Genomic DNA, 27,268 nt, shown 5'->3' with positions numbered 1-27,268 from the left:
CAGTAATTCAAAGTCTGATTTGTAGCTGCTGATTTCCAAGGAGGAAGTGAATGCTCACCCTGACCATTTAACAACGGGCTTTGAACAGTTTAAGGCACTCCAGCATTCCCTGGAAGGGATTAATTCAAGATCACCTAGCTCAGAATCAGCAGAGCTGGGGTGCAACTCCTCATTTCAGCTCCATTCAAATATTAAAGTCCCAACGTGTACAACTACGCTGGCTAACAGGGGCACAAAGACAAACTGGCAGAGGAGAGGCGCTTACATGTTACTGAGGAGCACATTTGCAGAGACAAGTAAATAGGAGCTCTTTGGGAGAGAGGCCAGACTATGGTGTCATTGATATGGCCAACTCTCTGATGAAGAAACTCCCTGGACCAGTGCAGGGCAGCACCTTCTTTTCAATTTATAGTCTTAGACAATTGCCCAGAGCAGAAGTGTCAAACATGAATGCTCAGGAACCAGATTAAAATGTAATTGGGAAGTATTTAATGAAATAAATAAAAATACAATCAAACATAAACAATGTTACATTTGAAAATTAAGTCAGTCAGTGGCCTGCAGGTATCCTATGTATGCTTGAGCGGCCTCCATTTCTACTTGAGCTTGAATCCCTGGCCAAGAGCACCAAGAAGTCACAAGACCAGTAGGGGTCAGAAGCAGGACTTTTGGGCTCCAAGGCTAGCTCTCTATCCATTCTACCTTTCAACTTCATTATTCAACTAAGACTACTCTCTCCAGAGTTACTAATCATCTCTCAAATGCCAAACCTAATGGCCTTCCCATCCTTCTTGACCTCTCTGCAGCTTCTGACCCAGCCGATCATGTGACACTGCTCTTCTTCCTATCTGACCTCTCCTCAAGTCTCCTTGCTGGATCTTTATTCAGGTCACGTCCAATAGCCTTGGGGGTGTCTCCTAGGGTTCCAACTTGGGACCTCTTCTCTTCTCCCTCTATAGTGTTTCGCTTGGTGATCCATCAGCTCTCATGGACTCATTTTATCACCTCCATTCTGATTATTTACTTAACCAGCCTGAACCTCTCCCCTAACCTCCAGATCTCCATTTGCCTACTGGACATCTCAAACTAGATAACCTCTACACTTCTTAACTCAACATGTCCAAAACTGACCTTTCCCCCCAAACTGCCCCCTCTTCCTAATGTCCCCATTACTGTCAAGAGTACAACCAGCCTCCTAGTCACTCAGACTCACAACACAGAGGTCATCCCCAACTCCTCACTTGCTCACCCTCCATTAGCCAATCTGTTGGCAAGGTCTGTCGATTTTACCTCTGTAACATCTCATATGCCCCTTTTCTCTCTGCTACCACCCTGGTGCAGACCCTATCACCTCAGGCTTGAGCTATTGCAACAGCCTACTAGGTGGTCTATCTGCCTCAAGTGTCCCACTCCAATCCATCCTCCACTCAGCTATCAAAGTCATCTCCCTAAAGCATAGATTTGACCATTATCACTCCCATTCAATAAACTCCAATGGCCCCCTATCACTTCCAGGATCAATTATAAAATACTCTGGCATCCAAAGACCATCCTCACCTGGCCCCCTACCTTTCGTCTTCTTAGACTTACTCCCCCTCAAGCACTCTGGGACCCAGTGACACTGACACTGACCTTCTGGCTGTCCCTCAGACAAACTGTTCTCCTGATTCCATGCATGTTCACTGCCTGCCCCTGGTGCCTGAATTCACTCCTTTCTCATCTGTACCTCCTAACATCAATGGCTTCCTTCAAATCCTGGCTAAAATCCTATCTTCTGCTACAGGCCTTTAATGTTTGTGCCTTCCTTCTGTTGATTATCTCCAAGTTATTCTGTTTATTTCTTTTTCTTTTCTTTTCTTTGGTGAGGCAATTGGGGTTAAGTGACTTGCCCAAGGTCCCACAGCTAATAAGTGTCAAGTGTCTGAGGCTGGATTTGAACTCAGGTCCTCCTGACTCCAAGGCCAGCGCTTTATCCACTGTACCACCTAGCTGCCCCATTCTGTTTATTTTTTGTTTGTACTTGGTTGTTTACATGTTGTCACACACCTTGCCCCCCCTCCATTAAACTGAACTCTGTGAGAGCAGGAACTATCTTCTGCCCTTCTTCCCAATGTTTAGCAGAGTGTCTGGCACGTAGAGGTGCTTAAATGCTTGTTGACTGACTAGGCCATGCTATCTTTCAGCAGAAGGGAAAAGTACCAAAAACCAGGGGGATAGGGAAAGGTTTTCTCAATCTCTTTTCATGCTAGCACACACAGTGACCCTGCCCCCCAACAGCTTTGGGTCCATCACCATGCTCCCATGTAGCCCCATGGCCCCCTCTGCCTGGAGTCAATTCCCTTTTGTTTTGCCATAGAACGCCTGCCTCAGTGCACTGATTTTCTACATCATCCATGGCGTGCCAACATTGGAATTGGGTATTTCTCAGCTGGTGCCCTCCAGCTGTATTACTAACAGCAAGCTCTCTCATTTCTGCAGCCCCTGAAGGTTTAAGCACAAAGCCCTTTCCTCAGAACACCTGTATGAGGTCTGTGATACAGGCACTATTTGGCTTCATTTTACAGATTCGAGAAAATTCAGCCCCAGATTGGTGCAGGAGCTAGTACCGGAGCTTAGATCAAAACAGACCTCCTAATGAATCCCTAGTCCAGTATTCCTTCCCACTGGGCCACTGCCCCTGTGGGAAATCTGCAAGTGACCTGTCCTCAGCACTGAAAGGTCAACAACAACTCTCAGAAGGAAGGATGGAAGTGCTGAGAAACCTGAAGGATCTTTACCAATCTGGCTCTTTCTTTCCCCATGGCTTTGCCAGATTTATATGGGCAGTTTTCTCCCTCACCAAAGGTGAATAGGCTACCTGAGGACATCACAAACTCCCCCATCACTGACAAATCTTTAAATGGAAGTTGGATACCCGTTTATTGATGATGCTGTAGAAGAGATTACTGTTCAGTTAGGAGCTCTGAGATTCTGTATTCTCTGACCCACCATTACCTCTCCCTTCTATGACCTTTATTTTTTTCCATTTATATATATTGTTCCCACCCAAGCTAAACTATAGTTTTAAAGAAAATCCCTTTAAATAAAACTATGGGGGAAAAACAAGTTTCTAAGAGTTTTTCCCTATAGTGCATATCAGACCTTTTGACTGGTAATATCCAAAGTCCTCTACTTCTGTCTAAATTACACAACCTGGTAGTTGATTCTATACTACTTCAGATTGTTTCAAGTACTTGCTGACCAGTCTTTCATAAGGCCCACGAATACAGTGCATGTGGAGGTTTTTAAGTCACTTCCTGCACATCTGGATCTACCAAAAAGCTGAGTTCATACTTGGCGTTCCACACTGTAGCCTAAAGCCACGTTCTAGATTCCGGGAACACTCTATTGACTAAGTCAAGCAAGCCCTCTGCCCCAAATGCTTTGACTGGGCCCTTGCCAAGGACAGAGAGGCATGAGAGGCTTCCTTCGCTCTTGAGGACACTTATGAACATCAGCATCTTTGAAATCCCTGGGCTATCATCTCAATACCTCACATGAGAAATGCAAGCAGCTTCTACCCTCCATTGCTTAAACATCTTAGCAGTAAGGGAAGGGGGAGGGGCGCTTCTCTGTTCTTTGTGACAGGCTTAGACAAAAATCTCTCTGCCCACAGAAAGGCTGTAAAGAACCTTAGAAGGCACCTGCTCCTCCCATCCAATTCAGGAATATCTTCTAAAGCATCCCTGAAATCCATTGCTCGGATACTTCCAATCCAAGCAAACAAGCATCTCTTAAGTACCTACTATGTGCAAAGTAATAAAGTTATACACTGGAGGTGCAGTTCCAAGGAGATGGAACTCAGACCTTCGCAAGGCAGCTCACTTAGCTGTTGTACAGCTTAACTGTAAGAAAGGTCTTCCTTATTTTCAGGAACAGAGGCAACATCTTACTCATCTTTGTAGGATCTCAGCCTCAAAATGACGTAAAGTGCATTTCACACAGGGCAGAGTGGGAAGTAGAGGTTGATGAGCCTGCCCCTAAGGTAGCACAAGCTAAAAATACTTTAAAAACCCAGATGACAGCTCCGTAACAGGCTACAGAACATTGGGGGAGAGGGCAGTTAGTCCTAGTGTGAGCTTTGCATGAGACTTCAGGCGACCTTTAGTATAGCTCTACTAGACAGAATCCCAGGCTGGCTGAAGCCCAAAACGGACCACAGGTCTGGGATCTTGTAGGAACTTATTTTATCACTGCCTTTGTTTATGATGAGACTAAAGCCATTTACTCCTCTTTCACGTCACCACTTAGTGAGGCCAAGTGGCCTTCAGGGACTCAGACCTTTCTTATTGTTGGTTCTGCTATGTCAAGGTCCCCTCCACTGATGTATTCTCCTCCACTCCCTTACTGTGAGCTGGTGCTAATAAAGCACAAGCTCTGAGTGCTCCTCCCAAGCTAGAAAGGCTTCAGGTCCACACTGGCAAAGTTGCCCAAGAATGGGCCTAGCCAGGTGCAGAGAGAGAGGCTCATCCCCAGAGGGCCAGCTGGACTGCCACTGATGGACAGTTTGGGCCCCAGAAATTCAGATGGAGAAAGAAGAGTTCTGGTCTGAGGCAGGGGAGGTAATTCTCACATAGAAAAAAGCACAAACCCATGAAATATGGCAGAGTTTAGTTTTGTCTGTCTTGCCTTGTATCTCCTCAGACTAGGTTGAATAAGCATCTGTCCATCTGTCATTCATCAGGATCAGCCCAAGGAGTGATAAGGTGGGCCATTCACTGCCATCCTCATCAAATCAGTCCTATGAGGGAGAACTAGCAGTGCCCATGGGGGTGAAAGCTGCCTGCTAGCCCTAAGGGTTACCCCTCACTAATAAAAATATTTTCAGATAGGTCTCCTGACTGGGACATCTAGGATGTCATGATAGCCTTTGTGCAAAGTTAGTTCTAACTCCCTTGCTTTGGGCACCTGCAGTGTGTCAGCTCTCAGTCAGCCCAGCATTTCATACTACATTAGCTACAGGAGTCCAAATCTCCTTAAAGTCCCATAGTAAAAATAAAAGATAGGGGACAGGGACAGGACCTGGGATTTTATGGACAAAGGGAACTCACGAATCAGGAAACCTCCTCTCCACCAATGCAAGTTGGCACCTCCTCTGCAACTGGAGGTCTTACAGAGCTGCCTAGGCCAAGGTTTCTTAAACATTTTCCACCTGGGACCCTTTCAGTTTAAACAAAGTTTAAGAAGCACTGGATACAGTACTAAGGAGTTAAGAGATTTGTCCTGGGTCATGCAACCAGCACATGTCAGTGGCAGAACTTAAATCTAGGACTTCGAGGCTCCAAAGTTCAGCTCTCTCTCCACTAGACCACACTGCCTAGAGGAATAGATGAGGAGGTGGAGCCAACATGGCAGATTAGAGGCAACCCAGCTGAACTCTCTCAACATTCCCCTCCAAACAGCTTTAAAATAACACTTCAAGTCAAATTTTGGAGCAGCAGAGGCAACAAAAGGTCAGGGGGAGATATTTTTCCAGCCTAAGAAAACTTAGGAGGTCAGCAGGAGAAGTTTGTCACCAGGGTGGAGGCCTATCCAGAGCCTACACATGCAGCAGCAGCAACAGTGGCCACAGGAGCAGCAGCTTCAGGAGCTCTAGACCCAGAGACAGTAAGGTGGTCAGACAACTGGTCAGAAGGAGATCGCAAGGGACCCCTCTGATGGCACTGGGTACAGCAGACACTGATTGGCAACTCTACTGCCCACACACAGCTTTGGCTCACAGTTCCAGAGCAGAGGAGTGCTGGGAGTCATCACAAGATTTCAGTGGCCCTGGTCACAGTTCCAAGGCAAAAGAGGAGCACTAGAGTTTGTGGCTGCAGGGAACCAGGGAGATCTTCCTGGGTAAAGACCAGAACTCAGACCAGGAAAGCAGTAACCACACCTCTCCCAGGATTCACACCACCTTGGAAGCTCTACCAAAAACTTGCAGAACCCCCAGAACTAGCTCTGAAACCAGCAGCACAAAAAACGCTGAAGCTTGACACAGTGCCTTCCTACCCCCAGGAGAGCAGAGCCCAACTTAACTTAAACTACTAGTTTAAAGTCAAGCAATCAGCTGGAAAAATGAGCAAGCAACAAAAAAAGAATTTGACCATAAAAAGCAACTACAGTGGGCAGGGAAGACCAAGACCAAGTCAGAAGAAGACAACAATGTGAAAAAAGCTACAAATAAATCCTCAAAAATGCTAATTGGACCCAAACCCAAAAAGAATTCCTGGAAGACTTAAAGGGATAAGAATAGTAGAGGAAAATTTGAGAAAAGAAATGAAAGTGATGCAAGAAAATTATGAAAAGAGAATTAACTTGGTAAAAGAGGCACAAAAAATACTGAAGAAAATAATACCTTAAAAAGCAGAATTGGCCTAATGGCAAAAGAAGTACAATAATTCACTGAATAAAAGAACTCCTGAAAACAAAATCAACAAAATGGACAAAGAGGTACAAAAGCTCACTGAAGAAAATAATTCCTTAAAAATTAGAATTGGGCAAGTAAAAGCTAGTGACTCCATGAGACATCAAGAAACAGTAAAACAAAGTCAGAAGAATGAAAATAGGAGAAAATGTGAAATATCTTATTGGAAAAACAACTGACCTGGAAAATAGATCAAGGAGAGATAATTTAAGAATTATTGGAATACCTGAAAACCATGATCAAAGAAAGAGACTGGACATCATAGTTACCAAATTATAAAGGAAAACTGCCTCAATACCTTAGATCCAGAAAGAATCCACTGATCACCTCCTGAAAGAAATTCCAAAATGAAAACTCCCAAGGATATTATAAGCCAAATTCCTGAACTCCCAGGTCAAAGAGAAAATACTTCGAGCAGTCAGAAACAATTCAAGGATTGCAGAGCCAGTCAGGATCACACAAGATTTAACAGCTTCCACATTAAAGAAGCAGAAGGCTTGGAATATGATATTCCTGGAAGGCAAAGGAGCTATGATTACAACTAAGAATAACCTGCCTAGCAAAAATGAGTATAATCTTTCAGGAGAAAAAAAATGGATATTTAATGAAACAGAGGATTTTCAAGTATTTCTGATGAAAAGACTAGAGCCTGAATAGAAAATCTGACAAACAGAAGACTCAAGAGAAGCATAAAAAGGTAAATGATGAAAGAGTAATCATAAGGGTCTCAAAGTTAAACTGTCTACATTTCTATACGGGAAGATGATACATGTAACTCCTAAGAACTTTATCAGGCAGTTTTCAGCAAAAAAATCACAGCTATAGTCATGAAAAAAATGCTCTAAATCACTATTGACTAGAGAAAGGTGAGTTAAAACAACTCACCTCACAGCTATCAAAAATGACAAATGGTAAATGGGAGGAAGGAAAAATAGAGACCCTAATGAACTGTTGGTGGAGTAGTGAACTGGTCTAACCATTTGAGAACAATTTGGAACTAGGCCCAAAGGGCTATAAAACTGTGCATGCTCTTTGACCCAGCAATACCACTACTAGGTCTGTATCCCATGGAGATCAAAGGAAAAGGAAAAGGACCTATGTGTACAAAAATATTTATAGCTGCTCTTTTTGTGGTAGCAAAGAACTGAAAATCTAGGGGATGCTCATCAACTGGGGAATGGCTGAACAAGTTGTGACCTAAGATTGTGATGGAGTACTATTGCAACAAGAAGGGTGGCTTCAGAAAAACATGGCAAGACCTATATGAATTGATGCAAAGTGAAACAGAAGGATCAGGAGATCATTGTACACAGGAATGGCAATGATGTAATGATGATCAACTGTGAAAGACTTGGCTACTCTGATCAAGATGATAATCTAAGACAATTCCAAAGGACTCATGATGAAAAAATACTATCCACTTCCCAAGAGAGAACTGATGAACTCTGAGTGCAAGCTAAAGTATAATTCTCACTTTATTTTTCTTGCTTTTTTGAAATATGGCTAATATGGAAATGTTTTGCATGAGCATGTATACTTGATATATTACTTGCCTTCTCATGGGGGGGGAGAGAAGGAAGAAGAGGAAGACATGGAAGAAGGAAGAAGAAATACTTCAAGGGACCCAGATTTCCTTGGTAGGAGACTTCACATTTACCATTACAGATGACAGACCCCCTTCACTTTAAAAGATGGCCTCGATGAATTTCCAGAGGGAGGGGCTGAGGCTCCAGTGATTGAGACAAGCAGGCATACCCTCTGTATGCCTAGGCTCTGGGCTGCTGCTCCAAACTGCTCCAGCTTGGTAGGGCCCACCAGAGTTTGTGCTCCATTGGCAGAACCTACAAGAACCTAGGGTTATCTCACGGCCATGGACAATGACTTGAGTAGAAGGATAATAAAGCAGCTGATTCATATTGTGCTATAAGATTTGCAAAGCATTATCACATATGCTATCTGATTTGCAACAGTCCTGCAGGTCATGTGAGTAATATGAAGCCCATTTTACAAACAGGAACTAGAACTTGGAAAAGTAAAGTATCTCATCCAAGGCAACCCAGCACCAGGATGAAGCCAGGACTTGAACACAGGTTCTCTGATTCAAGCGCAACGCTCTCCCCACTAATCAGCAAAGTCCAAAGTCTCTACCATGCACCGAGCTGTGCATCTGGGCACTGGGGAAGCCACAGCAATGTATTCTAATCTCTGGCCTGGAAGAGATTACCATGTAGTAGCAGACACAAGATCTGAAAAATTTAACGAAATAGGTACCAGAGCAGTCTGAGTGGTCCAGACTGTTAAGGTAGATGAGCTCAGAGGAAGGTGTTCTCATCATAGGCTGGATAGTTCCTGAACAGTTGGGTGAGGCAGTGGGATTGGAGCTGGATGAGGATTTAGACAAAGAAGGGAGTGTCTCACTGCCTCAATCGGTGGGGCACAAACCAGCACTGAACTGGGAGCCTTCTAAGACTACAAATTCACCAACTTCCTCAGCATCACTGGTAGAGGTACTCAAAGATGCCACCCTGACATCTATATTCAGAGTGCTTCATTGAGGCAATACCGGATGTCAGCTGCCATGTAGATCTGCCACCATGTGGGCAGAGCCATGGCTAAAAGCAGTGGAAATGCTTCTCTTTCAGGGAGAAGTACATGTGGTTATTAATGCTTCTTAATAAGTTTGTGGAGTTCCTCCCCCCCAATTGTCTAATCTAAAAGCCAATAGGAAAACTGTCCCAGATGTCAGTTCTTTTCCCAGGAACTTGATATTCATGTAGTAGAAACAGCAGATTATTGGCATCAGGAGGCTCAAGTTCTATTCTCAGTTATGCCAACAGTGTGATCTTGGCCAAGTCACTTCCCCTATCTAGGCCTCAGTTTCCTCTTCTGGAAAATAAAGGGGTTGGATCTAAGGCCCTTCCAGCTCTAACATTCTATATGATTCCCTTAGAGAAGAGTATTAAGAAGAACACTAAATTTGGACTCATTAAGTGACCTTGAATGAAAGAGTCCCCCTCCCTCTATGGGCCCATTTCCACCTCTCTGAAAGAAGAGCTGGACCAGAAAATCTGTAAGGCCAGCTCTAAATCCTTCAAGGTTGAATGTACCTAAATGTAATGATTCAGTAAATTATTCAGTACCTGGATGGTTCACAGGCAACCGGTCACTGTCTCTAGACTCCTGACCTGAACCCTGGAAGGGGTTGTTAGCCTTGTTCCATTCAGCCCAAAACGCAGAACCAGGAGCAATGAGAAGATATTGCAAAGAAGCAGATTTTGGTTCCACGTAAAGAAAAACTCCGTACCCACTAGTGTTATTGAAAAATGACAGGGCTGTCTCAAGAAGTGGTGAATTCTCCCTTATTGGGGTTTTTCCGTGAAGACTGAATTACTTGTTAAAGATGTTATAGGAGATATTCTTGTTCAGATGTTAGGCTAGCAAAGTTCCTTCCAACTCAGATTCTGTGATCTAGGTTGGTGGTCATGTGCTCTTTACAAACAGCAAATCTAGTCTGAGCAGAGACAAACAAGAAAGGTTCTTGTGTATTCAAAGCTAAAATTGTACACACATATACACAGGTTTTACAAACAGCTCATCCCCAAAACAGATTTGGAAATTCCCTTCTTTTAAACACTACTAAGTTTTTCACCTTTAAATTTAAAAGACTGTAGACTCTCTTCCACACACCCCAAAATTCTTGAGGCAAAGAAAACAGAGGGCATATTCAAGCTGTCCACCAGAAATTTCAGGATCTGTTCTCAGAAAAATTCAGAACCAAGGTAGCCACTTTTGAAGCTGCCCCTATTATGGCCAAGTGGCCATGTGGGGTGGTCTCGTCCATCTGGACTGACACACAGCTGGGATAGCATCGCTCAAGCTTTTGCAATCTCCCTTCAAAAGCCACCAAGGGCAGAGGACTATAGTTAAACTTAGACTCCATAACGCAGAGAGTTAAAAATGGAATATCGCATAGAATGGCAAGTCCCTATTCCTAGACAATTTGAAGATAAGAACTGGCAGCTGTCTGATGTAGATAGTTTAGACATGTTCACCTGCCTGAAGGCAGGAAACGAGGGTCCTGCAGTGAGTGTCCTGTCCAGCTCGAAGCAATAGCCTATTCTTGAAACCCCATGGCCATCAGAATCTGAAGGAGGAGGGGGAGAGGTGTGGGAACTCACAGAAAATAGAGAGATCAAGGATTACATAGTACTACAGAAGGAGGCTGGAGGCAGACTTGGAGAAGTCTTGGGTTCAAGTCCCTTACCACTGTGACAGGAGATGAGTCAAGAGCTGGAAGGGATCTCAGATCACCTATGCCCTAATTTTATAAGGGAGGAAACTGAGGCCTAGAGTTATTTTGCCCAAGGTTCAAGGTCACACAGCTAGTAACGGAGAAAAGATCTAAACTTAAATCCAGTATTTCACTTCTGAGACTTGGTTTTCCAATACATAAAATGGGAAAAGTGATATTTGCTCTGCCTACCTCACAGGACTGTTGTGAAGAGTTTTGTGAACTGAGTACTCTAAGAAATGGGAACTATTACTATCACCACACATGGAAGGTGTCTTGCCATTAGCTGGGCAGAAGACACCTATGAGCCCCAGTGTGTGAAACATGGGAGAAGCAGGGACCTCGTTTCTCTCCCGGCTCCCCTCCTAGCCTATAGAAAAGCCTGAGGGAGGTCTCTAGACTTGGCTTCTGCCTGCTAAAGACCTAACTTCCCCATTCTACTTCTCAGCTGCTCTGTTTACTTCCTTCCCCCTCAGGTACCAATCTCCTCTCCAAAAAAGAAAATATTGACATAGCCAGCTGGAACTCAGAAGGGTTTATACACAAGCCTAATCTTCATACCTGGGCCCTAATCACAAGAGATAAGGGGCAGGGGAGAGAATGTCATCTCAGCAGACTAAAGGACTATGCTCAACCTGTCTCAGTCAAAGAATAACTTTGCTAATTATATGCTTTAGCCCTGCCCAAAGGCCTTTGGGAACCAAAGTAGGGAGTTGTTCTGCAGCACAGGCCAAAGTCTGTGAAACTGAGACCATGGGCCGGAGCTCTGGATTATTAGTTCACCTGACCAATCAAACCAAAGGCTTATTAGGCCCAGGACTATCAGCTTATTCAGGGGCTGAAAACAGGCTCCATAAATGACTCTAACCATAAAATTTAATACAGGAAATACATGCGCGCGCGCGCGCGCACACACACACACACACACAGAGAGAGAGAGAGAGAGAGAGAGAGAGAGAGAGAACAGCTGGTAATTCAGCAGGAGCCAGAAGAGTTCAGGCTCTGCTGTAACATGGAGAGAGATCAAGGTAGAGACAGAGCAAACAGAACCAAAGACAGAAAGAGCAATAACAGGGAGTGAGAGAAGAGAAAATGTGAGCGTGTATAAGTCTGCACACACAAGCCACCAAACTCAGTTCAAACTGGCTGCAATCTTGTCACCTGAGAGGCTACTTTCCCAAGCACCTTATGCAGTCAGTTGGAGCAGTAACCAAAAAGAACCTTTAGCAAAGGGCTCAAAGACTTGACCCTTCCAGTTTAGTTAGAAATGTGCCGATTCGTCCAAAACTGTTCTCAGGCTCAACGGTCATCACTGACCAAAAACAAGCCACAGGCTCTGGAGCAGTAATGTGTATCCCTGCAAATGCCATGGGGGTGCTGGAGGAAACCAGAAGCCTTGGAAGATGCAGACCCAGAAAATGAACCCAAGAGAACAGCCCTCGTTCTAATTATCCCAGAGATGAGCCCAAAACACCAGTATAGCCATGGCTGGCTCCCATCCTGGGGTTAGGGTATCATGCCTACAGCCAAAGGTTCTTGGAGGCCCTCAAATGCCTCAGCACAGTCATACCAAGGGCAAGGCAGATCCATAATGCTCTAGATGTATCCATGTTAAAATGAAAGTAAGAGGGGGCAGCTAGGTGGCACAGTGAGTAGAGCACCAGTCCTGGATTCAGGAGGACCCGAGTTCAAATCTGACCTCAGACACTTGACACACTTACTAGCTGTGTGACCTTGGGTAAGTCACTTAACTCCAATTGCCCTGCCTTCCCCCCTGCAAAAAAAAAATAACAGTAAAAAAAAAAAGTAACAACCAAGGATCAAATGAAGTAAATCTGTATCTGTAAAGTGCTTAGCATAGTGCCTGGTACACAGTAGGCACTTAATAGATGCTTATTCCATTCCATTGCAAATACCCCAATAACACATTAACCCACTGTCAGCCATTCATTAATGACTTACTGCATTTTAGTTTACACTTGCCACCTTTTCTAACTTGACAGCAAGCTGGGACCTAAAGGTATGGAACACAGGATAGGGAAAGGTTATTTGGTGTTTGGTTTGGGTTTTTTTTTGGGGGGGGTTGTTCTTTTGTGGGGAGGGGAGGAGCAGAGAGAAAGGACCAAGCAGGAAAGAAGATCTAGAACTTGGGGTGGGAGTGAAGAAGATACAGCATGAGGACAAGAGACATCTGGGAAAGGGACCAAAGGAAAAGGAATGAGTTGCTGAACAAAGAAGTCACCCAAGTCAAATGATACATTTCACCTACATGCTAGGGGGAGCCCAGATGCAGTACTGTGGAAGCTGGCACCAGAGGGTCTTGGTAGTTTGTTGGGTTTTTTTTGTTTTGTTTTGTTTTTCACAAAAAAAGGCAGTGGAAAACAAGATCCTCCCCCCCACCACCACCCCCATGGCTCCAAGAGCTACTCCAACCATCATCCATGGTTCCTACAATGAAAACCCCAGAAAGAAGAGCTTCCCCTGCCCCAACGTTGCACTGCTACCAGTTACAATTAGGCAAAGTCTGCCCTGAGGGGAACTCACTCAAAAGCAAAGAAGAGTGTGCAGGTCCCCAGGATGAGGAAGAGAGTCAAATAGAAGATTCCCTTCTGCCGGGCCATCATGACACGTCCATCGCAGCAGAAAGTGTTCCTGCCTGGGAGCTTCTCCCATTTTCGAGTCACCTTCTTCCTCACCACCATCACAGACATGGCTGCAATACACCTCCTAAGCTTGCCTTCAGTCACAGGAGAAATGTGATTTTGGTCAAGTCCAGGCTCAGAACCACAACTCTGGTGGCACTGGTGGCTGCTGCTTCTGTCAAGCCAGACATCATCAAAAATCTGACTTTCAACCCTAAGAAAAAGTGAAAAATGAAAACATAATGAGATAATACCAATGCAGTACTTACAAGGAGAGGGAGAGGCAGAGTGGTTTGTCCCTAATCTGTATCTGCCAAAAGATAGCTGAGACAGTTTCAGTTGATTTGAAGAGCGCCTTACAGCATGGAACCAGTAGAAAGAGCCCTGGCTTTGGAATCCAAGGGCCTGAGCCCAAACTTAACATCAGTTTCTCTTTCTGTTCAAAATGGACATTATGTTGATACTTCTGCTACCTACCCCACAGGTTTATTGCTCAATGGAGAAGACATGTGAAAGCACTTTGTAAAATTTTTCTTAAAATGAGTTGTTCTTCTACCTTCTACCTCTGTACCCAATTACTGATGATCATAGAATCATAGCTTCATTTTACAGAGGTTAAATGACTTGGCCCAATCACACAAGAAATTGGTTGTAAAGTGAGGACTAGGCACTGGGTTACCCCGATTCCCAGGTGCTTGCTCTTTCCCCATCCAACCTCTCTGTTTTAGAACCATCTATGTACAAAGCCTGGGAGAAAATACTAGAGTTTGTCCTTCAAGGGACCAAGATCCTGTTCTTTCACCTTCTTTCTATTTACTACACAAACATGACTCACTTGAGGGGATAAGTCACCCTGTGGCATGGATAGGAATTTCTGGACACGGCCACATGATGCATACACAATGTATTTGCACAAACCAGATTTGCCCTAACCAAACACTGTCTAAGCTCCCTCTGGGTCCCGGAAACTAAGAGAGTCTTAATGGTTCTTATAGGATCTGAATGAAACCACATTCCTGAAGAAGAAGGACCTCTAGGTAGAGGGCACTGACTCAACTAAGGTGGGAGAGAGAGGGTGGGGGAGGGCTTGGAGGTAGGAAGGAGCAAAGATGGCAGCAGCAGCAGCTGCTGCTGCTACGAAATGGGCAAGGTGCTATGTGGGACAGTCGGGAGTGGCCCATCTCGATTCCCTGGGCCTAAGTGAGCTCCCGAGACGAACCTCCCCCCTCTAACATCACCACCCTCTCCCCACCAGCCCACCCCCGGCATCCCAGCCCGCTCCTCGGAGGTACAGAGCATCGCAGCCGCCACCACCCCCGCCACATGCTGGGAAGAGGAGAGGGAGGGAGCCAGGGAGGGAGCCAGGGAAGGAGCCAGGGAGGGCGGGCGGCGGGCGGGAGGGCTGCCGAGGAGAAACAACCCACAGGAGGCCGCCGCCTCCGCGGCCGCCGCCGCCGCGGGGCTGGCCCCGCTCCAGCAGGCGCTCACAGCTCCAGGCCATGGTCGAAGGGGCGATGCCCGAGGGGCGAGGGGAGCAGGGAGGAGAAGGCGGGCTACGCTGTCCCGGCAGGGGACAGGGACACTACGGGGAAGCAAGCGGCTGCCCAGTGGCGTCGAGCAGAACAAAGCTCCGAAGCCGAAGAAATGGACAGCGAGCAGTGGCCGGCCGCCCGGAGGCCCAGGAGCCTCGGGCGCGAGCGCCCTCCGCCCGCACCCCGCACCCCCACCCGCCGGAGCGCCCCCTCGAGTGAGAGGCGAGGCGAGGCGAGGAGGGGACGCCCCCCGAACTGCGCGCGCGCACACCATTGAGCCCGCGCAGCCCACCCCTGGTTCCCCCCGGCCCCCCGACCCCCCACCCGCCCCTCCGACCCCCCACCCGCCCCTCCTGCCAGCCGGCTGGCGCGCGGACACACACATACACGCACACGCATACACATACATACATACACACATACATATATACATACATACACACACGCACACACATACACACACACGCACAACCGTGCGCTCCGGGAAGCCCCGCCACGTGCCGCCACGGCCACGGCCACAGTCACAGCCACAGCCCCCCATCGGGTCAGGTCCCGGGCTCGGCGGAGCCGCTGCCGAGCATCCGGGACAGGGTGTCCCCAAGCCGGCCGGCCGGCCAGCCCGCTGGGTTGGGGGGGGGGGGGGGAGGAAGCGGGAGGCTTCGGCACCGCGGGAGGAAGCCACAGCCAAGCGCGACCCCCTGCTTACCTGGCGACCGGGACTGCGGTGGGAAAGGTGGCGTTCTCCTCCGGGAGGGAGCGAACGATCTCGGCGGCAGGCAGGGGGATAGGTGGTGGCTCCTCCGCCCCGCCCCGAGCCCCGGGCTGCCGCCGCCTCCGCCTCCGCCTCCTCCTCCTCCGGGAGGGGGCCGGGGGGGAGGGGGGGGATGGACCTTTGCCGTCGGGAGCCACGGCCAGCTGCGGCAGCAGTCCACCGCTGGAGGAATGGAAAGCTCCGCACGTCAGCCGGCAGCTCCAGCGGCTGCCCGCCTGCCATTGGCCGGCCCCCTCCGGGCGCCTACGCCCCCACCCCCCTGCCCCGGATTCCTATTAGTTAATAGGCATGCCACTCGACGGCGCCTCCTCCTCCCTTCTCATTCCCCCCGCCCCCTTCCCCCTCCCAGTGCCAGTTTGCCCTTCGGGTCCTAGTGCCAATGGGCGTAAAGTGCCACTTTGTCAGCGAACCCACGCGGTGGGGGGCAGCTGGCGACGGGCAGGGTGGGACTGGGGCCACCAACGGTGCGGAAGCACCTTAGCGAGCAGTGAATGGAACACTGAACAGCCGCTCCCCCCACCAATCAGGCCTCTACCCCTCCCCACTCCCTACTCCTAGGCCTCCTCCTTGTTTTGAAAATGATACCCAGGAATTTCACTTTCCAAAACACAAGGAAATCATCTCAATTCCTTTCTCAAGCCAAGCTCCCTCAACCTTGAGAAGCACCATAGTATTGTAGGAAATAGCACTAGATTTTAAGTTAGAGGTCCCCACTTGAATGGCCATCCCTTTTACCTACTAGCTGTATGATATTAGACAAGTCACTCCTCATCCTGCAATTTCTTTATCTGAAAAATGGAGGGAGTTGAAAAGCAGGGTGGTGCAGTGGAAAGAGCAACAGACTTACAAGCAGAGGCCTCTAATCGATTGCACCTCTTCCAATTACCACCAGTGTGACCTTGACCAAGTCACTTGCCCAGTTTCTTTGCCCATCTTTAACAAAAATAAGATTGGACTGGATGACCTCGAAAATCCCTCCCAGTTCTACTTCTATGATCCTGTGACTAATTGGATTAGATGAACTTTCAAGGCTAAATTCTAAAACTTCCCATGTCCTGTTCAAAAGATCCTACACTCTGCTTCCCATTCTCCAACCTGCCCTCCCCCTCCCCATATATATCGAAAGCTTTCCAAAAGGAGCAAGGTAAGACATGAGAAGAAAGAGTTCACTGGACAGTATGTGCCTGATCCCCATTGCCAAAACTAAGGCTTCCAGCTAAGTTTTTTTTCTGAGGGTGTCAGCTTAAGGGCAGGTAATCAAAATCAAAGTTAGCCAGAAAGATTTTCAGTCCATGCTCAAAAGCACCATGCCTTCTGCCACTTGTATGGAGCACTGAACGTCAAGGTAAATCCACCAAATGAAAGGGAATGGGACAGTCTGAAAGCAGGCTCTTGGAGTGGGGGGGGGCATACTATGAAGAGATGAGAATATCTGTGCTACCAACCCATGGCAGGGAAGGAGGGGGTCATGAAAAGCATCCCACAGATTTGAGAGGGCTTAGAACGAATGTACTGTGTACCATATAATACAGCCTGGCAGATGTCTAACATACTGACCATGGACAGTTACTTAGGTTTGGTTTCCTCCCCTATTAGATTGCAATCCTCATGAAGGAGGAGGGGCATAGATCTGGGCATGTGTCGAATAAGTCTATAGGGCTGCTCTGGGGACTACATACAAGTTCAAGAATTATTTCACTAATAGAGCTTGAAGGAAACTTAGAAACTATCTAGTCCAAAGCCCCAGTTTTACTTTAGAAGAAACTGAGCGTGAGAGGAGAAGTGTCTTGTCTAAGATCAGTCAAACCAGTAGCAAGTGGCAGGGCCATTACTTGAACCCAGGTCTCTCTGGTTTCTTGTGACTCCAAATCCAGGGCTCTTATGGCTGAACCACACTGCCTATTTCTTCTTTATAGTATTTTCTATACATCCCTCAGCTGGGAAGGCAAAGAGCCATATAAGGATAAGTATATCTGGCTCCTTCATGAAAGCTTTCATTCAAGAATTTCCAAAAGACAAAGAACTTACTAGATAGTTCTGTCTTTCTGGGAGAGGATGGTCAGACCTATATTACTGAAGGAGAAGCTTGGCATTTATGAAGCAGAGTTTCCTGAGCTGTTGCACAAGCCTGGAAACCTTCATCCCTGCTTCTTAGGTTCCCTGGCTTCCTTCAGATCTCAGCCAAAGTCCCACCTTCTGCCAAAAGCCTTTCCCAGCCCTCCTGAAGCTTAATACCTTCCCTCTGAGATCACCCCTATTTCTCCTGTCTATTTCCTCTTTGTATATAGTTGTTTGCATGTTGTCTCCCCAATTAAACTGTGAGCTCCTTGACACCAGGGACTGTTTTTTTGTCTTTCTTCGTTGTCTCAAGCACTTAGCTCAGTGCCTGGCACATAGTAGGTGTTTAATAAATACTAGATGACTAACTGACTAATATCTGATGCCTCATGGAACTCCTACAGATTATAATCATTTGTTTATTCCTTACAACACTGTGACCAGTTTTATTTCAGGGTACAATTCTCACTTTCTAGTGGAGGGTACTACTAACACAACCTAACACTGGAGAGGAGAACAAATTCCCTCAGGCCCTACCCCAGTATTCTCCAAGGCAATTCTACCCAGAAGCTTCAGGTAAAGGCCCAAATTCCCTTACCACATGCCTAGGCACGGGCTCTTCCCAACATCTGGAATGCCTTCTCTACCCACCCCCCCTCCATGAATTCCTTCCAAGTTTCTAGAGTCCAGCTTAAAAACCACATCCTTTATGAAGCCTTCCCTAATCCCACTGTCCTAAGGACCTTCCCCCTCAGACCTCCCACAACACTTTGTGACTCTTTCCACTTAACAATTATTGTGGATTATAGTTATTTGCATTTCAAGAATTGCCAAAATTGAATAGGAGATAAGGCTGCATCTCCTTTGGGAAACTATGCCACACTTTCAAAAACCCCAAGCTCCTCTCTAATTCAAAAGCCAATGGTTTTTAGCACAAATAGTTCTCCAGTGATGCTAGATGACTCATTCATAAAATACCCTAATCCCAGAAGAATCAAAATTGCAGGTAACTCCAAAAGACAATAGAAAGTCGCATTGTGAGTGTCATAGCATGGTCCAGAGAATGGTCTACATTTGAGAAGTTGCATAAAATAAATTATCTACAAGGAAGATGAGGTAAGCAATTAAAGCCAGTAAGCTTGGATTCCATGAAACCAAGAACACAAACTACCCATGAAAGGACTATCTGATCAGGATTTTGGGTAAACTGGGTGGTGTTATCCTAGAGTTAGGACAAAACTCAGTTCAAACTTGGCTTTTAACACTTACTAGGTGCACAATTTGGGGCAAGTCACTTATGTTTGGCCTAGCTTTATAACTGTATAATGGGAATCAGAAGAGTGTTTAGCTCCCAAGGTCATTGTGAGGATCGAATGAGATCATATTTGTAAAGTACTTAGCACAGTGCCTGGCACATAGGCACTATTAGTTACCATCATCATCATCATCATTAGTATAGGAAAAAAGTTTTTCAGAAAATATCTCTAACAGAACGACATCCAAAATACATAGTGAACTTCCACAAATATATGACTCAGAATCATTCCCCGATAGATGAGATCAAAAAATGTGAAAATTTTTCAAATGAAAACATGCTATCCACAACCACCCATTAAAAATGTTTCAAATCACTAATAACAAGAGATATGGAAAATAAAACAACTCTGAGGTTTCACCTCATGCAAATCACACTGGAAAAATTACTAAAGTAGTCAATTTTGGAGGGACTATAGGAAGACCAAAGCCCTAACACTGTTGTTGGAGTGATATAATTGGTCTTACTCTTGGGGAAAATCATTTGGACTTGAGAAAAGTTGGTACCCTTTGATCTTTTGGTCCCACTACTGGACATAAATTCCCAAGAACATCAAAGACATCCTTTTAGTACATAGGTCTCCTATATAACAAAATATTCATAGTAGAACTTGTTTGTGTTAGCAAAAACTCTGAAAACAAAACAACTACCCATTAACTGGGGAAGAGTTGAACAAATTGTAGTTTGTAAATGTAATAGTTTGATGGGGGAAAAACCCAGCCTCAGAGGATCTGGGTTCAAATTCTAGCTTTGCTATTTACTACCTGGGTGACCTTGGGCACTTCACAACTTCTCTGGATCTCAGTTTCCACCTCTGTAAAAGGCGTTACATCAGATGGTCCTTATAATCCCAGGACATGGGTCTATATTTATGTGTGGCTAAGCTGCCTGAGCCATCGCCAGGTCTCTTGACTTATGTCTTGCCACTGGACTCTGATGACTCTGGAGGAGTAAGGCTGATAACTATACAGCCCTGCCTCACTTAAATCTAATTCAGTGAATGAAGGATGAATAACAATCTGTGAGTAGTAGCTGCCCCCTGGAGACCCAACTGGTTTCTCCTTCTCCTTCTCCTCTTCCTTCTCCTTCTCCCTCCTTTTCCTCCTCCTCCTCCTCCTCCTCCTCTTTCTCCTCCTCCTCCTCCTCTTTCTGTCCCTTTGTCCACATGGGGAGCCATACCCTTACATGTCAGTGCTCTGTCCAAGGAATACAATTTTTGATTGATTATACTTTGCAAAGTATCTTGGGATTTGGGTGCTAGATTTTTTTTTCTTCGCTATTTATTTATTCTATCATTTTTTCAAAAAGCTGGGACAATTTCACTGATTGGCCAGCAATAGGTCCCAGCCCAAGCCTCCTTTGCCCATTATTTGGGTTTTGATACCTCATTATCAATGCGTACATCCCTGGAAAGTACACTACCAAGGTAAGTGAACTTATCCACAGCATTCAGAACTTCTCCATTTGCTGTAACTGATGGTTCCACATACGGATGGTGTGGTGGTGGCTGATGGAGCACCTATGTTTTCTTGGTGTTAATTGTCAGGTCAAAATTAGCACAAACAGCAGAGAACTGATCCATAGTTTTTGCATTTCAGCTTCAGAGGCTGCATTAAGTGCACAATCATCTGCAAAGAGAAAATCATGCACCAACACTCCCTCCACTTTGGTCTTGGCTTGTAGTCTGTTCAAGCTGAAGAATTTACCATCAGTGCAATAGCTGACCTTGATGCCGTGTTCATCCTCATTGAAAGCATTTGACAGCATGGCTGAAAACATCATGCTAAAAAGCATGAGAGCAGGCACACAGCCTTGTTTCACTCCACTGGTGACTGGGAAGGCATGAGAGCATTGTCCATTATCTAGAACCCGGGCGAGTATGCTGTCATAAAATTGACATACAATGCTGATGAACTTCTCTGAGCAACCAAATTTTGACATAATTTTCCATAAGCCCTCACGATTAACAGTATCAAAGGCCTTGGTCAGATCTACAAATGTTGTGTACAGACCTCTGTTCTGCTCCTGGAATTTCTCCTGGAGTTATCAGGCAACAAACACCGTACTGACTGTTCCTCTGCCCTTTCTGAAGCCACACTGGCTCTCAGGTAGATGGCTATCTTCCAAGTGAAGGATCCTAATAGGATCCTTCAACCTAATAAGCTGATTTCTTGAAAAATAGCTCTGATAAAACAGGCTTTAAAAAAGCCCATTGTGTTTCAAATGGAGCTACTTGACCAAGCCTTTAAACACAAATCACTCTGCCTTTCACTGATTGGCCAATAATAGGTCCCAGCCCAAGCCTCCTTTGCCCATTGTTTGGGTTTTGATGGCTCAGAGTGAGTGTAAAGTAGCCATTTTTTTCTGTTCTGGTCAGAAACTCTGAGGGTCTTCCCCTCCCAGATTGATTCAAGGCAAACTAGGCCATCTTTTGTCTCAATTCTTACCTAGCCCTTAGTCACTGAATGGGTGAATTGAACTCAGATAAACTGAGACCTGGAAAGACCTTAATTTAAAAAGGTCAAGGTCTCCTCCGGGCCATTGCCAGTAGTCCTGACCTATATCTTGCCTTTGGACTCTGATGACTCTGGAGAAGAGAGTGAGGCTGATGATTTTGCACAGCTCTGCCTCGCTTAAATCCAATTTACTTGCAAATCAAGACATCACCCTCTCTGGTCTTTTGTCTTCTCCAAGAATGACCACCAGGACCACTACCATCACCACCAACAACAACAACAACAGAGTTGATTAAGCTGCACTCCCCACCCCACCCCAGGAAGTTGACTCCATGCCCCATGAGCAATTGGGTTGGATCCTCTATCAACAGTAGGCACTTAATAAATGTTTGTTGAATTGAGCTGTTATGATCATAAAAAAGCAAGGAAAAAGGGGAAATGCATGCCTCTCTCCCCTAGTCTCCATGGGAAAAGTCTCCCATCCCCAGACACACTTCCTCTGTGCTATTAAAGAAAAGATCTGGTTCATATGAGGACTCGGGGGTCCCAGAGTAGAAATGCCCCAATAGCACATTGTGAGGCCACTACCTACTGTACCTGCCTATCTCTGGGCCACACTCCCCTCTGAAATTCTGTATGCAGCTACATGGGCAGTAAGGCTTATTATATTACCATCATTCAGTATTTGTGCCCAGCACTCAACTCAAATGACATAAAATTTAAATTGGCAAGCATGGAGCTGCACTTCCTTCTTCATAATCACATCCTTTGACACAATCATAAAATTCTTTCTATATTATATGTGTGCGTACACACATATATTTCAGAGCCTTTGGCACACTTTCATCCCCTTCATCTCCAGAAATATTCATCCTTAGGGAGTTGATTTGAGCTTTGGAAAGAGCCCAGAGTCTGGTGACTAAGGTGGGGGAACAAGTTGGGGAAGCTCCAGCCTAGCTGAAAAATGAGGTGTGACTCTAACATCACTTGACTGGTTTTTTTCAGGGCTCCTAATGTGGCTCTGAAGGCAAGTGCCCAAAAGGTCTTGCAGAGAGGTGGAGGTCTACCAGAACCAAGTAGTGCCAGATCATTGATACAAAGTGGTCACTGTAGCCAATGTTTCACCTTAAAGTACTTTCTCTCTCTTTCTATATATTTTTTTACAAGTGTAACACTGACTAACATAAAAGGATACACAAGAAAATGCTTGTTGCCAAGGCCAGGGAGAAAGGAAGTAACAATGTATTACCAGAAATTCTACTGTGATATCAAATGAAGGGTATCTTTTTTTTTAAATGGTCCACTACAGTCTGGCCATTGGCAGCATCATAGGAATCCAAGTAACAAAGAAGGAATTTGGACCCAGTTTCTCTTTGCCCTGCTCCCCACTAGTATGGGACCTATCAGCTCTGCTCCATCTCCTCACATCTGGGATCATTCAAGGACTCTCTTGAGTTACTCACTGTCTCTAGGGATCAGTTGGTAGGCTGCCAAGGGTATAAGAGACTGACCACAAGAAGAGGCCCCTTGAGCCAAGGCTAACATGCAGGTCATAGCGAGGCTCCCTTTATCCATATGGCATTCTTCCCCAAACTGTATCACCTATGCATAGTTGTCATCACATCTGACCCAACACACAAACTCTATGGTAGCCAGTAGGCCATGGTGTGGGGATCAGAGAACCTCACTTGATTTCCTAGGTCTTCAAGTTATTTAACTTTGTGATCTTCAGCAAGTCAGGCATCTCCTTATGGGGCCCTGGTCCCCTAATCTGTAAAATAAGTGGGTTGGACTAGATTTCCCTCCGAACTCTTGATTCAGTGTGAAAACTTAGGGGAAAAAATGAACTAAGCAAAGCCAGAAAACAATAAATTTAATGATGGCTACAATGTAACTGGAAAGAACAAACACCCAGACAATCAAAAATGAATGTTGCCAAATTATAAAAGACAAACTTGATAACAAAGAAACGTGAAAAGATAACTAACTACTCCCCCAAATCACTCTGCCTTTACAGAGGCAGTGGGCCCACAATTATGGAACATAGCATTTAAGATTTTTTCAGCATGTTGATCAATTTTGCTGAATTTTTTTCTTCTTCTTCCTATTTTTCTATTTTTAAAAATTTGTTGTTATAAAGTTTGCTTCTCTGGGAGGGAGAACAGAAGGGCAAAAGGAGAAAACTAGATGATGTTAAAGGATAAAAATAAAATCTTTTTTAAAAAGGAAACTTTAATAATATATAAAATGCTACATAAGAACAATATCATTACTTTCTCTCCCTCCTTTTCTCTTCTCTCTCCTTTCTCTTTTTCTCTCTCCATCTCCATCTCTCTTTGTCTCTTCTCTCTCTCTCTCTCTCTCTCTCTCCCTCTCTCTCCCCCTCTCCCTCTCCCTTCTCACTTCTCACAGATAACCAACAGGCATTCTTAAGCACATCTGTCTCTCTCACCCTCTCTGTCTCTCTCTCCATCTCTGTCTCTCTGTCTCTGTCTCTCTCTCTCTCTCTCTCTCTCTGTCTCTCTCTCTCTCCCTCTCCCTTTTCCCAGATAACCGACAGGCATTCTTGTTGCAACAATTCAGCTAGCAGCTGCTGTGGGGGTGAAAGACCAACAGAAGCCCGACAACAAGAATGCTGCCAGCACAGATTCTTTTGATCTGCTTTACTAAGGAAAGTAATGTTGAGGGGTTAACAATCTTACTTGAATCTAACATATACATATATCATTCACTTAGTTCAGGGGGAAAAGCCAGCACCCTGAACTTCAAAGCAAACACAAATTACAAACATACATTATAAAGAGACCAAATACAATTCATAGTTACCAAGACCGCATCAACATCTGGATTCACAAGCTGGAGGCCTCTTAACTACAGCTGCCCAGAGTCTCCACGTGGACACTCCTGCAAGAGTGAGAACCCCAAGCAAATAGCTCTGTTCTCTCTTTTTATATACTATTTAGCCGTCCTACTATTGGCTCTGGTCTTAGCAACTCCCCTTAGGACCCTGAGGGCTTCACACCCACCCACATAGGCATAGCAACCTAGTAGATAGGGGTTTGGGCCTGGGGCTTTGTACCTAGTAAGGCTCAATCAAAGACAATTAATTTATCATTCTAAAACAGTAAAAAAAAAAGTCCCAACTTAATTAATATTACAATTCTTAAGCATATCTGTCTCTCTCTCTCCATCTCTGTCTCTCTCCATCTCTGTCTCTGTCTCTCTCTTTCTCCCTCTCTGTCTCTCTCTCTCTCTCCCTCTCCCTTCTCACAGATAACCAACAGGCATTCTTAAGCACATCTGTCTCTGTCTCTCTCCCTCTCCCTTCTCACAGATAACCAACAGGCAATCTTAAGCACATCTGTTTCTCTCACCCTCTCTCTCTCTCTCTCTCTCTCTCTCTCTCTCTTCCTCTCCCTCTCCTTCTCCCTCTCCCTTCTCACAAATAACCAACAGGCATTCTTAAGCACATCCGTCTCTCTCTCCATCTCTGTCTCTGTCTCTCTCTGTCTCTGTCTCGGTCTTTTTCCCTCCCTCTCTCTCTGTCTCTCCCTTCTGACAAATAAGCAACAGGCATTCTTAAGCACATCTGTCTCTCTCACCCTCTCTGTCTCTCTCTCTCTCCCTCTTCCTCTCCCCCTTTCCCTTCTCACAGATAACCAACAAGCATTCTTAAGCACATCTGTCTCTCTTGCCCTCTCCACCAGCTATCTGGTTTTCTCTGAGACATGACTCGCTATGCCTAATACAGCCTCTAGAGTTGTTCTCTCCCATTCTCTGTCCTTTGACAATTCAGTTCAAATCAAAGAAATGTTTCTTAACTAGTGGCAAGTCCTGGGGTCAAGACTATTATGGAGGCAAAGGGCTAGAAGTAGCAGGGAGAAACAAATCTGGGCCCACTCCTTCCTTTTAGGTTGTCACATGGAATGGGAAGAATAGCCTTAAATGTTGTGAGGGGTGTGGTGTCCTTAGTAGAAATCCAGGTTCAGTTAGTGTATGGAGGTAAGAGGCACAGGGAGATTTGGTGAGAATAGAACAAGGTTCAAAAGGGCACACTAAGCTCTGGGCAGATAGGGTTGGAGAGGGACAGAACTGGCCTAGATGGCAATGAGGGTTAAGAAGGGAATGGCAGCACTGGCCCTGGAGTCAAGAGGACCTATGTTCAAATCCAGCCTCAGACACTTACTAGCTATGCAACCCTGGGTAAGTCACTTAAGCCTGATTGCTTCCAAAAGAAGAAGAAGGAAATTGCAGGAGCATGTGATTTGCACCCAAGGTGGTGAGCCAGGATGACAGGCAGAAGTGGCCCTTGGGCTGTAGGGAAGGAGGATTGCTCATTCAGAAAAACTTGCAGGGTACCACCAAATCACAGAATTTGAGAGTTAGAAGGCATCTCAGTGACCATCTAATTCCTCCATACAGGAAAAGAAGGCCCATTCCACCATGGCCCACAAATGGTCATTCAGCCTCTGACTGAAAACCTCCAGTGACAGAGAACCCACTACTTCCTGAGGCAACCCATTCCTCTTTTTAGGGGGAGAGCAGGGCCTGCTTTCATTGTTACAAGGTCCTTGGCCTCTTACAATGTCTAGCTATTGTTCCTGATTCTGCTCTCTGGGGCCAAACAGCAAACATGGACTCCTTCCATACCACAGTGTTTTAGATACTTAAACACAGCTCTTGTGTCCAGCCTGAGCCTTCTCTTTCTCTAAGCTAGAATCCCCGGTTCCTTTAACTGTTCCTCATGGAACCATCCTGGCCACCCTTCCATGTCCTTTCTGAACTGTGATGCCCAGAACTAAGCATTAGATGAGGTCTGACCAGAGACTGTAGTATCACCTCCTTATTCCTGGAAGCTGTACCCCTAATGAAATCATAGGAGCATGTCTGGCCTCCATATCATCCTGCTGGCCCGTTTTGAGCTTGCTGTCCATTAAAATCTCCAGTTCTTACCCAGACAAAGTGCTGTCTCACCATGTTTCTGCCCCACCCCCCACCCCTTTTGCACTTGTGACATTGGTTTTTTGAACTTGTGTTTATCCCTGTTGAATTTCATCTTACTCCATTCAGTCCAATGCTCTAGTCGGTCAGAATCTTTGGGGATCCCGATTCTATCATCAGGTATGTGAGCTCTCCCTTCCAGCTTTATATTAATCAGCATGCCACCTATGCCTATACCCAAGTTGCCCATATGGATACAGATGCACCTGGTCCATGCACAGATCCCCGGGGCATTCCACAGGAGACCATGATACATTAATGCTTTGAATATGGCCACTCAAGCAGGGCCAAATCTATCTCACAGGGCCATCCTTTAGTCCACATTTCTCTATCTCTTCCACAACTATATCCATATTCCTCCACCAGTTCATTCAAGAAGGACTGGGGATCTGGAGATTTTCACAAAAGATGCAGACAACATAGGGACGTTTAAAGCATCAGACCTTTATTAAACATGTTCCAACTCCCACAAAGGAAGATTTAACCTAATAGGAGACATCTGGGAGTGGGAAGGCAAGTGCAAGAAGGGAAAGCTGTGGGCAAGCATTCATGGACCTCAAGCACAATGGCCTTTAAACCACAGTGCTAGAAAGAAGGGGTTGACTGATAATGGCCCTGCCTTCAGATAATAGAGCAGCTTGGACAGCTCTCCATCACTCCTCCATGTCAAAACAGGGTCCAACTGGGGTCAAGGCATCTCCAAAACAGGGCAGCTCTATAACATGGGCCAGGGGCTCCCTTGGGGGGGGC

At 45.7% G+C, this 27,268-nt stretch overlaps 1 protein-coding gene across 1 annotated transcript in view; it reads right to left on the bottom strand.

Annotated features, from left to right (window-relative positions):
* ZDHHC9 (zinc finger DHHC-type palmitoyltransferase 9) overlaps positions 1 to 15,725 on the bottom strand; it is a 35,622-nt gene extending 19,897 nt beyond the window's left edge. Inside the window, exons 1-2 of the mRNA XM_036740277.1 lie at positions 15,623 to 15,725; positions 13,287 to 13,598 (exon numbers count right to left, since the gene is read on the bottom strand). Coding sequence (XP_036596172.1) covers positions 13,287 to 13,453 — 167 coding nt within the window. The 5' untranslated portion in view covers positions 13,454 to 13,598; positions 15,623 to 15,725. The remainder of the gene's footprint in view (positions 1 to 13,286; positions 13,599 to 15,622) is intronic.
* Positions 15,726 to 27,268: the final 11,543 nt, after the last annotated feature.

Source organism: Trichosurus vulpecula, chromosome X (genome assembly GCF_011100635.1).
Source record: "Trichosurus vulpecula isolate mTriVul1 chromosome X, mTriVul1.pri, whole genome shotgun sequence".
NCBI lineage: Eukaryota > Metazoa > Chordata > Mammalia > Diprotodontia > Phalangeridae > Trichosurus > Trichosurus vulpecula.
This window is presented reverse-complemented; position numbering and strand designations above follow the sequence as displayed.